This window comes from Arctopsyche grandis, chromosome 2, assembly GCF_051622035.1.
Source record: "Arctopsyche grandis isolate Sample6627 chromosome 2, ASM5162203v2, whole genome shotgun sequence".
NCBI lineage: Eukaryota > Metazoa > Arthropoda > Insecta > Trichoptera > Hydropsychidae > Arctopsyche > Arctopsyche grandis.
In genome coordinates, this window is record NC_135356.1 from 19683414 (window position 1) to 19698732 (window position 15319).

The following is a 15319-nucleotide window of genomic DNA, read 5'->3' on the forward strand; positions in this document are numbered from 1 at the left end:
TGCAATCTTAACACGTTCGTGCACGCAATGCTCTTCGCATTTAGCAGGTAGTGCGAAATAAAAACAGCATATCTAATAAATAGACACAACACTTCAATCGTTCTTTTAATTATACATCTCAAGTTGAGCGACAACTCAATTTTAATTATAATTTTATTTTATCTGTTTCGTCTTGATTGAAATTGATAACGTAATTCAATAATCGTTTTTCGCATTCGCAGTAAAATCGTTTACTAAATTAAATGGTATATATTTTTAAAAGCTTTTCGATGAGTTTTCTCATACTTGCCCACACTCCTTTTCGCTCTTTTCTAAACTTCTCTCCCTTCTTGTTCAGTTCTATTTAATAAGTGCAAAAGTAGCCGTATCCGCTTATCAGAGATTAAACTTCTCGAACAACAGTAGTTAAAAGCGCCGAATCGACGAGATTGAAATTAAATTTTCCCTCGTATAATACCGCGATACAGTTATCTCATTGTCGTTTCCATTTCGGAAGAGATTCTCCCATTTTCTTTCATTTTCCTTTTTCTTTCGATCTCCCCCCTTCTTTCCATCCATTAGATTTCTTTCCAGCTCTTAATATAACACAAAAGTTTTTCGTTTTGTTGTTGAACGCATTTTTAACGTCGCTAAAATTATTTTTGAATTCATTATTTAAAAAAAAACTCACATTGAATAGATGAATTTAAGAAAACCATTAGAAACAAACAATATTAAAATTTAGCAAATACCATTTACGGTTTTCATTTCAAATCATCAACAGTCCTAAAAGATTCTATTGGTATGTAAAATAATTGTAGAATTTTCATTGTATAATTTAATTATATAACTGCTGATTTGAAACAAATCAAATATTTACATTGTATGTGTATGTATGCATACTCATAAAATCATTATTTTTATGTCAGACCTCTGTTATGAGTTTCATATAATACATTCTTTTGTATTTGTATGTAGATAGTTGCCAATAGTTAATTCCAATTTAAGGAAGGGCTACGACTTTACGTTAATTGACGACTGTGGTAATCGAAGGGTTAACCAATTTACGCCACCCGTGCTCATCCTCGCTAACCCCATCCCAATCTGTGGAACTTCCCCTAGCGCGCGTCCCGTTAATGGTTTATAAAACACAGGTTAGAAACAGACGTTAACACTTCGAGCGCCATAAAGAGCGACGATAAAGGACACTTTGATGGCCGCTCACCCCAGGAGATTACGTCTCCAGCGAACGACAGATGTCCAAGTCCCGTAACAAACTTAAAGAATCAATTTCATCCCACACCCCTATAAGCCTTCTCATCCTCTGCACTCCTTTGCGGTTGGTTCTGAGCATAGCCTGTTCACTTTAAAACTTCAAAATCACGTAGAAGACGCATTTACTAGCCACAATGATAGTACATTGGACTAGAAGCTCCGGGTCGAAACCTTGAAAGAATTAAGAATGGTTTTTATCTTGTATTTAGCACAAATAATCCCATCCCCTTTCTGAATTTGCTTACTATTTTAATTAAACTAATGAACGGACTCTCTGAATATATGTACTTATATGAATAGAAAATTAAATAAAAACGATTACAGAAAAATATTATGCGTATATTTCATACATATCTATACATATTCATAATGAGATTGTTTTTAATATTATATATACAATCTACTATTTAATTATGTGCTATTTTCATTCACACAAACTGTTTCAATGCTATTTTTGTTCTTAACATTTGTACAGTGAAAACGAATTTTAACGAATTTTATGACGTAGTTGATGGTGGTAGATTGGTTCAATTATTATGGTGACTGAACATCATACTATGAATGTCATAAAGCCGATCTTATATTTTTTTATAATCAAAAGTAATTAATATACCATAAAACTAAATGTGTCACACAGTCTGCTGACTTATGTACATATTTTTAATAAAATATATTCATATGTACCTATATGAAAGAATTTTTTATGAATTGTACGTTTCAATTATACGGAGTTTCGTATTTAGCTAAAATTGCTTAAAATGCTTTCTATATATGAAAATCAGGATATAAAACCACCACAGAGTGTATTTAATAGTGTATGTGTTTAAAGAGAGAGAGAGAGAGGGGGGGGGGGAGATTTCACAAAGAGGGAGGGTCGTCGCTCGAAGGTGGATCGGACATGGCAAAATTATGACCTCTTTAAAAAGGAAGGGCCCTCTCCATAAGCCGATGATAAAATCTAAGTGGCCATCCTTCTGTAATGAGGGCCTGGAAACACGGGACGCCAACCCTCGCGTTCGATACCCCTGGCAGGAAATTACTTTACGATAAAGCCAGGCGATTCTTTTTCCGGGGATTCGAATGCGCAGCATTAACATTCAGATGTGACTCTGTATATATGTACATATGTATGTATGCATAAGAGATGTGATAAAAAATCGACCAGTAGAGAGCCCTTCCCAATTGAACGCCACTGGCTTAAATAATTCTGAACATTTAAAATACGATAATTTAACAATTAAAAATATATAATTTTTAAGCTGAACTATCATATATAAGTACCCATATATAAGTTACATATGTATATGTAGGTACAATAATTATATCATAATAAAATGTTTGCTCTTATTTCACTTTATATTAGATAAATATACATTTAAGCATATAAACATATTAAAACATGTGAGCTGTATTTTTTTGTGTTTGTTTAAAAATATAAATTTACGTTTGTATTGTCCTCAGGTACGGTATGGACCTGAATGGGGCGAGGAGGAAGAATGCCACGCGGGAGACGACCAGTACGTTGAAAGCGTGGCTGAACGAGCACAAGAAGAACCCGTACCCGACCAAAGGTGAGAAGATCATGCTGGCCATCATCACGAAGATGACTTTGACGCAGGTGTCGACGTGGTTTGCGAACGCGCGTCGCAGACTCAAGAAGGAGAACAAGATGACGTGGGAGCCGAGAAATAGAGTGGAAGACGATGATAACAACAATGACGATGACGACCACAAAAGCACAGATGGAAAAGACGTCTTAGGTATTATAGAATTTTTTCTTCAATAATTTTAAACACTCGGCGTCACACACCTTATAAATTTTCTAATCGAATGTCTTAAGTCAACTTCTTTTTGAACGCATTCGTATTTACTATTGTGAATGGAATATTACTATGAAAGTCAAGAATGAAACTTAAAATAAATATGCCTACCATATCACAAGTTAGTCATACGTGTTTAATGACATTGCTTACAGAGTTTCGATCTCGCAAAAACTATTTTACTTCGCTCTTTAGTTCGATAAGACGTGAAAGAACATTTTCCTTTCACTAGTCATCTCAGACAGAGATGTTGTTGTTGCGAATTACACTATCGCACATATTCTGAAGCTCATATATACATATAATTTATACATATGTAGCTCGTCTGCGAAGTTTTTAACTCAGTGGAAGTTAGTGACAAAGCCGCATAGAAAAATGTGAGCTTGAAAAAATCGTATTCAGAAAATTGCATATTCCCACTTGTCATTGTGGTCATAAACATATTTCAAACGCATTGTTTATATTACGCAACGTTTGATCAAATTTCGCCATCTCAAAACTTGTGGAGTCGCTAAAAAAACACGACTCTTTTTTTTTCCACAATCCGACTCTGATTTATTTTTCCAATGGGTTAACTTTCGAATATCTCTGGAATACTTGTATGAAGTGTAGCATATCTACGAGCTGATTAAATCATTAAATTTTTATTATTATTTAGTTGAAGTGAATTTTCAGTTAATATATTTTGACTAGTTGGAATATATTCCGTCTAACCGACGTAAGTTGATTCATATGGTGAATTACATTAGATGGTCAAAATATACTACAGCGGAAAATACAGTTTTAAGTATACATAAGTTGGTACCAGGTTAGATGGAGAGGTTTGGTTTACGTCAAAACGTTACTTGATTATTAAATTTAGTTGAAAAGTCACATTTTTGTTTTGAACATATTCTTAGAGTTATCTTAAATATATTGTTAACGTATTATTGAATTCTAAAGCATTCGTAAAAACATCAGAACTCAACTGTTATATTACTGGCGCACATTGTTGAAAGTGTATTTGCGCTTGTAGAGATTTAATTTAGTAGTATTGTATTCGAATATGAATGACCTAAAACACTAGTTGAAATATATTACAACTGAAACACTTTGACTGTAACAAATACATGACACCAATATAACGCAAGAATTCAGAGTAACGGATTTGTCAAATATCAGAGCTCTCCTCAGTTTGACTTAAATATGAGAAAAAGACAAATGTTGAAAAATTGTGTCACAGATTTACATATACATATGTGAGATTTACATATTGGTGAGTCACTTTTAGGGAGTAATTTGATATTAATATACATATGTATGTATATTATTAAGTAAAATAATAAATGCGATTTAAAACTTTTTAAAGACTTGAACTCTACACGATTCGTTTATTTCGAGTTGTAATTTTTAGTAAACAGAATAGTCGCATACGGTATGATTTTAAAGTTTTTTTCGTTGTTGCAGATTCTAAAGATTCAGTGACGGGGTCCAGCGAGGACGGCGACCGCCCAGGTGGCGGTGGAAGATTGGAGGGCGGAGGCGCTGGGGGCTCGTGGGCGGGAAGCGGCCCGGCGTCACCGGAGCCCTACCCACCAGCGGCGTACCTGCCGGCTAGGCGCCCCCCGCCGCCCACGAAGCCTCGGATCTGGTCCCTGGCGGACATGGCGAGCAAGGAGAGCGACCGCGTGCCCTCGTCGGGAGGGGCGGCGGGCGGGGGCGCCGGTCGCCTGCCGCTTTCGCATCCGGTCCAGGCGCACCCCTACCGCCCTGACCTCTACCGGCAGCTGTATGCGCCACCTCCCCCGCCCCCTGACATGGCGCTCCTGGAAACCTACTCACGGCTCGGCCAGAGGGCGCCCCCACTCTCAATGCTGGGTGGGGCGCTCGCCTTGCCGCCCGCGCCCCTAGCGAGAGCCTCGCCTTCTTCTTCATCCACGTCCTCCATTTCGGAGCAGCCGCCCCCACACAAACCCTGACTACACTGAATGGACACCCATGTAAACGTTACTCATATTTGACCGATTCGTTATACTAGTTAACCACCCCTTATAAGTATGTATTTTTCATTTCTTCACTAATTTACATAATGATCCTAAAATAAATTTAAAAAATCTAGGATGAGGTTTGATTTGCAATACTGGTTAATTTTAATGAAAATATGCAAGTGCTAAAGTTGTTCTCAATCTCAATGTTTAGCAATGTTGCACAAAATAATTGATATCTTATTGAAAATCAAACACCCAAACAAGTAAATGCATTCATTTCATTTAATGTGTAGATGGCTTTTTTTTTATCTACATTTGGTTTTTTTTTATGTACATACATATAAATGTATAATATACAAAATAATTTTCAATTGACCATGTAAATACTGTGCCATTTTTATGTTTTTACTTAGTTTAAAATAATTATAAAAATACCTATTTTGAAAAAATTCTCATTGGAAAATTGAACTGATTTTATGTTAAAAATCTCGAATGATTTCTTATTAAATTTATTTTTTAAATTAGAACCAAATTGTTTCTATGTAATTTAAGTTAATCTATGAACCTACAATGACAAATGCTTACGGTCTTGTAGGTAATATTGGTTCGGTCATTATTTGAATAGTATTTATACAGAATTTTTGTATGTTTTTATTATTTCATTTACAAATAGAGGTGGCCTTAACTCCTTTGCCTAGAAATATAACATAACGAAAAGTCATTTATGAATGGTGTTTAAAGTGAAGTCACTTTTGTTACGTCGTCTCACTTATAAAATTTGGTTTGCGATAGTTTCCAGATTTGATGTATGATAAGTATAAAACGAAAATGTTTAATTTATTTTATTATACTTAACACAATACCGAGGGTATTTTATTTTTTGTTTTAATGAAAGTGCAATATGAACTTTGTGAACCTAAAATGGGACGTGTCACTTGCCTTCTACAACGAGAATTTATGAATTAATAATAAAAAGTAAAAAAAAAATACCGAGCCATGGTGAATATGTAAATATTTTAAGTTTTTTGGACGAAGAAATTTGCAAATATTATTATTAAAAATAAAAAACTAAATAAACACTCACTCGAGACGAAGATGGACAATAATAATACATTGTGATTTTTATAATTAATTTAATAAAAAAATAAAGTAAATAACACTAAGCGTAAACAATTATCGCATCAGGGTACACATATTGACAAAATTGGAAGAATTAATTATTACCCCAGAGAAAATAAATGATACAATAAAATGAACATTTTGAATAGTCGTTGTTTGTAAAGAAAAAGTAAAAAAATGTACATGTGATATGAACCAATTTTTTTTTTAAATTTAATTATATAAATTTTTTACTTTTTACTGTTCCTTTGAATTATTTTATAGATGTTGCATTGCATTGGTGCGATCTTTACCGAATAAGTGATAGGTGTTAGGTTTACCGAACGTGCCAGGGACTCGTCAGGAACACAGGTATTCCTAAATAGGAAATCCTAATCAAATCCTGGAAAGGCCCTGAAATATCAGGGGGAGTCTTGGTTATTTTAATTTTTTTTTACAATGAAAATCAATATTAAATTTAATTCACTTTTTAATATACGTTTAAATTTTCACATGAAATCTTAAATTAAAAATCTCTGACAATCCATTCGTATTTTTATGCATTTTTTTTGATCGTAAACGAACGAGCCTCCTCACTCCCAATTCATAACATCAACGAAGTATATATTTTTTTGTAATTAAATTAAAAACAAAAACTTGTAAAATATTTTTTAAATAGTAGGTACTATCCGTTTAATTGTAAATAGTACACCTAAAATTAGCGTATATAAATATATATATTATAAAAGTTAGTCGTATTGACTATCATTTAGAACCAAAACTCTGCATTGTGTCACGACGCTCGGTCAACCATCTCTGTATAGTAAGGTGCAGTAATAAATGAATTTAAACATAAACATTTGCATATATACGTATCGTATATTGTATTATTACTATTATTATAATTATAATATTATTGTATGACGTAGTACAGTCTATAATTAATGGCATATACATGTTTTAAAACAGTAGTGTTATTTGGTAAAAATGATTAATTGAAGGAAAAATGTAAAAAAAAACACATGGATAAATACAAAAATGTCATGTTTTTTTGATATTAGTGTACATAAAAATAAATAATAATTATTATAAAAAGATTTGTATGTACGTACTTGGCACCTTGCGAACACGAGGAACATGTGAATTAATCATAACGTCATGAAAAATTTTTGAAGGAAAAAATGTGTAAATAAAAAATCATGATAATAATTCGATTAATTGAAGAAAAAAAATTACTCTCATCGAAATTGACGCGAAGTAAGAATAGTATTTTTCACGCAATTTATTGGATATTTATATTCATTGGACGAAAAAATTCACTGATATTTTGTTGTCATGATTTTTTTTTGTTTAATCGATAAGCAGAGCGTTGAACAAATTCAGTGCTGTTGTTTTGAATAAAAATGTATTGTTTAAAATTATTGCTTTCGATTTCAAAACGACACTTGTGTATGAAATATGACAAGAGCGCGTTTATACAATAATAATAATAATAAAGTGTATGAATATAAATTTATATATAAATATATAGAAAGGAAAAAATATGTGAAATCGAAAAGACTTTATTTTATGTTTGTTATTATTAATAATGATTTTTTACAAAGTAGAAAAAAAAATGTATTTAGTTGAACTGAGTTTTTTTTGTTTGGAACAAAGTTTTTATTGAGACAGAATTAAAATAGTCGCGAGAGTAATCACTATTTTTTTTTTGTCATCCTCCTATTATCGTGTGTTACTAGTTGAAATAAATTGCTAATAATGACAATTTTCAGATGTTTTTCATTGATAAAATCGAACTCCCTCAACACTTCCTACCATAAAATTAACTATATACTTATAAATACATATATGTATGTATGTATGTATAGAATCAGACATTCATCCGATTCGAACAGACTGTTTCAAATTTTCATCTATGTATAATATCTACAACTGAAGCGTGGAACATTCAATATTTTTACTTTTACATAAGAAAAATATTGAATGTTGTTCCTATTTTCATAGGAAGGATTCAAGTAAAGCCATTTCTTTAAACCATTTCTACAATAAGTTTTTTTTTTTAATTTTACATAAATCCAGCAACAAAGCTCGGCGGCTACTGTTCAACAGAGGGATCATGGGTTCAACTGAGGGATCATGGGTTCGAGCTTTGACCCAATGTTACTGGCCAGACCTTAGATATATGTGACTATATAAGCATCTATATTTGAAAGTGGCGGAAGTCCAATTTTCAGTCCTAAAAACACTATTTCTATTTGACTTAATTCACAAATTGTTATCACTTATTTTAATTCCATATGCCCAAAATTTTGGAAAAGCAGAATATACACAGGACACCAATATTTTTAAATATTGTTAAACGCAAAATATTATACTTAATTTTTAGCGAGATATTTCTCGAAATTAAGAAGAGTGGACTTTTGCCACTTTCAAATATAATGGCTCAAATAATTACTTTATATTTTAATATAAATAATACAACAAATAACAAGTACAACAAAAACATTCGGGTGTGACCAACCCATGACTTCATCTATGTATTTGAGGAATATAAGAAGGTTACAAAACAAAATTCGATATTGGACCGTACAGACAGATTATGAAATACTAATAACTATGACAGCATTTTCGATACAAATTGAGCGCAAATGTATAGAAACTTGCACAAGACAAAAGTTCTACTTCCGGTTGTCGGATTTTGTTCAAACTTTTTTTGGTACTTAAAATTACTATCAGTATTATACACATTAAATATCAAGAAAATATAAATAATTTAAAAGGTCAAAATAAAATAATTAAATATTGTTTTAAAAAAAAATACTACTTCCGGTTTACGAATTCTGACCAAAACCTTATCAGCTCTAAGTTAGTCCATAAATAATACAAATATATATTTTCAGCTTGATACATTCGGGGGTGTGGACAGAGTAGTGGGCACAACATTTTTGACCTTTCTAACAGGAAAACAGGGGATACCTATCAGGGGAGGTACCATTTCCGGTCAACTTAAAAATTTACGTCATGTCCATAAGAATTTCACCAGTTATTAGACATTACACCAGTACGTCCGTTTTCATACAAATGAGCGATAGCCGCCACACTATGCGGACCGCCCGCAAGCCCGTCGTGCGAACCGCAGGCCTCTGCAGATGTTTCAATTCCGCATGCGGTTGTCAGTCGGTCGTCGGCGCGCGTATTCGCGTATAGCTTGAGTACTACACGATTTTCAACACCGGTCGATTCATCAAGTCCAAAGTAGAGTGTATGCCTTTGGAACATGAAAGACAAAAGCTACAGTGATAGGACCGCAAAAAGACGAGCATGGGACAAAATTTTAAAAATTCCCCCCTCAATGCGGCAGCGATCGTCCGGAACGGCTACCGGCAGCTTGCGGGCCGCACCGGACGATCCGGCAAGTGTGCTGAGGCCCTTAATCGAAGTCTTTAAAATAATAAATAATCATCATAAAGTCCCACGTTCAACCATTGACGTCATCTCGTTTCTAAAATGTTCCACTCTAACAAATCAAACGCAACGAATCTTTGCGCAAACGCAGCTGTATAAACACAACCTCAGAAAAACCACATATTCTAGAAGCTTCCACCATAACCAGCTACATTGTAACCCATTGAAATAACATCCAGACTCTGCAGAACAAAGGGCGATAAAAACTAAATCGAGTGGAACGGCGCCACATATTCTAGAAGCTTCCACCATAACCAGCAAAATTGTAACCCATTGACGTCATAAAGCTTCCAGAACGAAACAAAACAAACCCTATATAAACCGGCACAGCGGACTCAACAGTCAGTCGATTCATTAATTCTCACCCACGCACTTGCAGTGAACGGTCATGCTCCGCAACCACCAGCCGTGTTGCCGCAACCGCTACCTGCGCCAGCCGTACTGTCGCAATCACCAGAAACATCAGAAACACCAAAAACGTCGTCACAATCTACACATTGTAGCAGACGCCACTACTCGCTACTGGCATCAACCATGTCGGTAGCAACGACGACGGACAGCGAAGGGAGCTCCAATAGCGAAAGCAACACTGACGCCAGCAATGACAGCACCCTCAGAAGAAAGGCTGTCAACATTAAAAAGCCCAAAGCCCAGAACAAGGAGCTGAAGGACCGACTCTCGTCCTTTGAGAATGCTTTCCAGGAAGCACGTGCTGCCTATACCGCAGACCGTTTGGCCGATCGAGCTGCTTTCGCAGCCGACATCGAGAAATTACTCCAACTGCACAAGGATAAGGAAACTCCAGTAAAACAGTAGACCGAGAAGTCTGCCACGTCATAGCCACGTCCCCCACACATCTCCAGCAGTGGTGAAGAAGCGCCGTCTAGAGTCTTCCATCCCCCAGCCGGCATTACGTAGCACCACGCCCCCACCCCGCTCCGCTTCTCTCATGCAAGTAGAGAGTCAGGTGCCTAAAGGTAAGTCTACACCTACCCCACATAATCAAACTCCTCCAAAAGCTGTCGAAGAAAAGTCTCGCCCAGTTGGCGTCAGGCGAATTGATGCTAACGTACAACGTCGATCTTCACGACTTCCACTGCTTAACACACCAACGCCAATAACAACACACACCAACGCCAACAACAACACACACCCGCTCAACACCAATCACTCAGTTGACAGCCCCTAGTGCTTCATCCTCTACCTCCCACACCCTCTCAATCCCCGCCTCACCAACAGCTTATGCTGCAACCACGGCATCACCAGCCACTCGCACCACCTCCATCAATTTCGAGCGCAGCCCTCAAAGCAGCTCCAGATGCCGCAAACGCCAAACCCAAAGTAGCCTCAGTATTCCTCAAAAAGCCCTCTGACTACCCAACTATCTACCGTAAATTTATGATCAGGATCTGAAATTCGAATCAGTTTACAACAGTAGCACCGCCAAAATCACCCCCTACACCATTGTCGACTACCGTGCCATCAGCCAACTCCTCCAAGACCAGAAATTTGAGTTCTACGCTCATGCCCTAACGGAGGATAACCCGTTAAAAATTGTAATTCAAGGCATTAACCCTAGCTTCACAGAAAAATAAGTTCTCGAAGATCTAACCAGCCTTGGCTACAAAGCCTCCAAAGCCAGCGTAATGACTTCTCGACGCAACAAGCGCCACATGCCCATGTTCACCGTCGAGACTACGGGGGAAGAAACCCTTCAACCTCTCCAGCATCTTCGGACAACTGGTTCGTACCGAATAGCTCCGTCACGGAGACACTGTACCTCAGTGTCATTCAGTGACTTTTGCCAAATGGTTGAAAGCTCCGTCAATAGCTACCTCTAAAACCCAGACCCCGTACCCATTGTCGCCACCTCGCCGCTTGAAGTTCTAAACATTATCAAAAACATCGCCACCAAAGAGGCCCCGGCCCGGACGGAATTTCCAACAAAGCTCTAAAAGAACTCCCTCAAAAAGCCATCGCTGCACTCACAGCAATACTAAATGCCACCAACAGAATCTGCTATTTTCCGAGTCAATGAAAACTCGCCAATGTCATTCTAATTAAAAAAAAACCCTTTTCAAACCCCTCTCTCGCGACAAGCTACAGACCCATCAGCTTGCTCTCCTCACTGAATAAGATCCTGGAACGGATCTTAATTTCAAACCTCAACAGCGAGATCACTAAAATTGACCTTCTTCCCAAAACACAATTTGGCTTTATACCTCAACATTCTGCAGTTCGTCGAAACCATGATAGGTGGCTTCGACCGAAACATGTCTACTGGAGCCATCTTCCTAGTTATTTCCAAAGCTTTCGATGAAGTTTGGCACTCAGGCCTCCTTTATAAAATGATTGCCGCCAACATCAACCCCCACTATATACGATCCTACGCATCCTTCTTAAGCGAAAGGAAATTTCAGGTAAAACTTAAGGACCACATGTCAACTCAGCGAGGCATCTCCGCTGGAGTTCCCCAAGGCTTCATCCTCAGCCCCACACTATTCAACCTTTAAACACACGAAGTACCCACTCCCACCCACAGGTACACAAACATTGATGACACTGCCATCTTAGCGAGCTCTATTGGCCCCAAGGGAGTCTCGTTCACTTTCCAGAAGTACTCGGACCAACTGGTAGCGTGGTACGACGATGGCTGATGAAAATCAATCCGGATAAAAGTCACACAGTATTCTTTTCCAGACGTAAAAAACGGTGCAAACCAGCCAAGCCAGTCATTATAAACGACAAACCAGTGCACTGGACCACGACAACCCGCTATCTGGAGGTAATAATCGACCGTAAATTAACCTGGAGACCCCAGATCACAAACACGGTGCATAAAGCTAGGAGAGTTGCGTCAGAGCTTTACCCACTATGCAAACCAAACAGCAAACTCTCGCTTAAAAACAAGTATTTGCTATTTAAATCCATCATCCGCCCACAAATCACATATGCGAGTCCCGTCTGGGCTCATACAACCATATCCAACAGATCCATACTCAAAATACAGACTGTTCAAAACAAATTCTTGCGACAGGCAACTACGATTGGTACACGTGAACCACAATAATTCACAATGACCTAAACATTGACTACATTGACAAACACGTACACAAACTCGCCGTGAACTATTTCAAGTCTCTCGGCAAGTTTGACAATCCCCTCATTAGTACCCTGGGTGAGACTAAACTCACGCTTAATCAAAGGCCCATCGACGTCCTGAAGATGGGTATAGGCTAAACTAGGATAGATAGAATTAGGTTGTAAATACATATCATAAACCCTAATCATAAGTTAACCAAACCACTAATATACAATTAAAACTGTTAATAACCCCACTAACCCACAACGACATCCTAGAGTAAATGCACTAACCCTATAAGTGTTCCAGCCACAAAGCACATCATCGAGCGAGCAGCTGCCAGATCGCACAATCCCCATCATCGTGAGCCCGATCTTATCCAACACGACGGATAGATAGGTGTGGGAGCTTGCTTCCCAAAACTATCACAAAATCATTACCCACTACTACTACTTCAACAGTCAGTCAGCTAGAAGCAGCCGACCAGCAACCATCAACCAGAACCAGCCGACCAGCAACAACCAACATGGAAGAGCTGCTCTAACAATACAGTCAGCCAGCAACCACCCTACAACGCTGACCTGGAAGACCAGCCAACAACCAGCAGCCACCACGACAACAAGTCATCCAGACTCACTCATCCAGCAACAACCAACATGGAAGAACCGCTCCAGAATACAGACGAAACCAGCCGCTTCGAGAAACTCCCTCAACATACCCGCTTCATCAATATAACCATTTATATACTTGTATACCAAAATTTATAATAAAACATTATTCAAACATACAGCCGTATTTCAACCATTTGGAAACTGTCTTAAACACATAGTGACTGATTGTAAAGAACACCTTCACGACTAAACCAGTCCCCATAAATGTAGTAAATTCTGAAAACCATAATATTTTTTTATAAACAAGCTAGAAGTCTTTCTTAAACTTGAAGATTTTTGTTTTTCTTTTATCCAATATCTTTTCTATATTTTTGTTTACTTTTAGTTAATATGTTATTTATTATTATGAAGTTTTTATAAGATATAAAAAAAATCATAATTTCAACATTATCACCATAATTTGTTAATTAGCATTTGATTTTTTAGAACACCAATATTAGGATATATATTTTTTAAGTGATGAAAAAAGAGAGGGGGGGGGGTGTCATACAAATTAAACCGCCCTGGTTTTTTTTATTACTAACCTCTTCTTACTTTTTACATACCTCCTTTATTTAGCACTACACCACTGGATAAAACCATCAAACCATCAGCATAGGAGACGGTCGATTTGGTATTTATAATTCGATTTAAACTGGTAAACCAGTGCGCTATGCCCCACCGGCTACTATTTGGAACTAGCCGACTCAAATATTGATTTATCTGGATCGAGATTTCCACGCACCGCTTAAATAGTTGGCCACACTGTCACCGAAGGAATCGACTGGTTGAAGACGAATGAAATTCGAACAAGTCGTCGTAACCGGTGTTCTTCGTTCCACTGTGTATCTGTCGTTGACTTGGAAGTCGTGCTGGTCGTCAAATGGGCGACCACCCGACAACAATGCCTGCCGCCGGCCTATTATGTCATTCTGAGCCAGGGGGCCCCTGGGGCCACAGAGGGGCCTCCTCGTGTCGACCGGTCCAGCACACCGCGTCACAATGCACCATTTGTATCCAATAATATCACGTGAATTTACGAGTATTTGCGCACAATTCGACAGTTATGCAGTACAGTTACCTGGGCACAGCTGGACTCGAAAGTCGTCCGATCTTGGCATATGTATCGTGCGGTGTCGAACTGCTTACTAAAAATTTTCACAAATTAGAAATTCGATCGTATCGATCGATTCGACGCTCGGAAACCGGATTCGGATCAAATTTACATATGTACATACATTTACATACGTCGATAATCTAGCTGTGGGTCCGTTCGAACGCGTAGTCTGCTCGGTGCCAAACTTGAAAGGTTTGTTGGAGATTTTATTCAAAGTTTAAAATAACGTCAAAAGCTATACATGTATGTATGTATGTATATATCAGTGGCGTGTCGTAACTTTTAAAACAGGCGACTAGGTATGGACAAAAAATATATATGTATATAAAAAATGTTAATTTTTAATTTTTGAATTATAATAATTTGTCTTGAAGTGAAGACTGACATTTTTCATTTTTATGCTAACTTAAATAAGTAAAATAAGTAGCCTACCTTTATCTTATCTTATCTTGTATGTCTTCAAAGCTTAATCTTTTGAATGATTTGTCAAATAATCGATCGAGAATGCAACATTCCATTATTTGTTTCCATGTGATCCGCATTGATTTATTCTAGGCGAATCGTTTCGTGAGCTGGGTACCTTGCCATATTTATACTCAAACAGTTCTGTGTACTTATGTGTTATTTTAACAAAAACCGAATGTAGTTCGGAATGATGTTTGATAGACACAAATCAAAATATTCTTAGTGAAAATTCCATAAATGCTTGAAGACACGAGTAAATTAAATTTTTTTTTGCCTTCGATGGCACGCGAAAGGAACAGAATTGAGACGGCGAATCCGTACAAGCGAACGATGCGACGGACTATACCATAACAATTCACTACCAATCAAGTGCCGATTCCGGTTTCTGAACTTTGCTAAGG

General features: G+C 37.2%; 1 protein-coding gene across 1 annotated transcript in view; it reads left to right on the plus strand.

Annotated features, from left to right (window-relative positions):
- mirr (iroquois-class homeodomain protein mirror) overlaps window positions 1-6272 on the plus strand; it is a 50540-nt gene extending 44268 nt beyond the window's left edge. The window contains exons 3-4 of the mRNA XM_077445977.1: window positions 2716-3014; window positions 4521-6272. Of these exons, the coding sequence (XP_077302103.1) occupies window positions 2723-3014; window positions 4521-5032 (804 nt within the window). The 5' untranslated portion in view covers window positions 2716-2722 and the 3' untranslated portion in view covers window positions 5033-6272. The remainder of the gene's footprint in view (window positions 1-2715; window positions 3015-4520) is intronic.
- Window positions 6273-15319: the final 9047 nt, after the last annotated feature.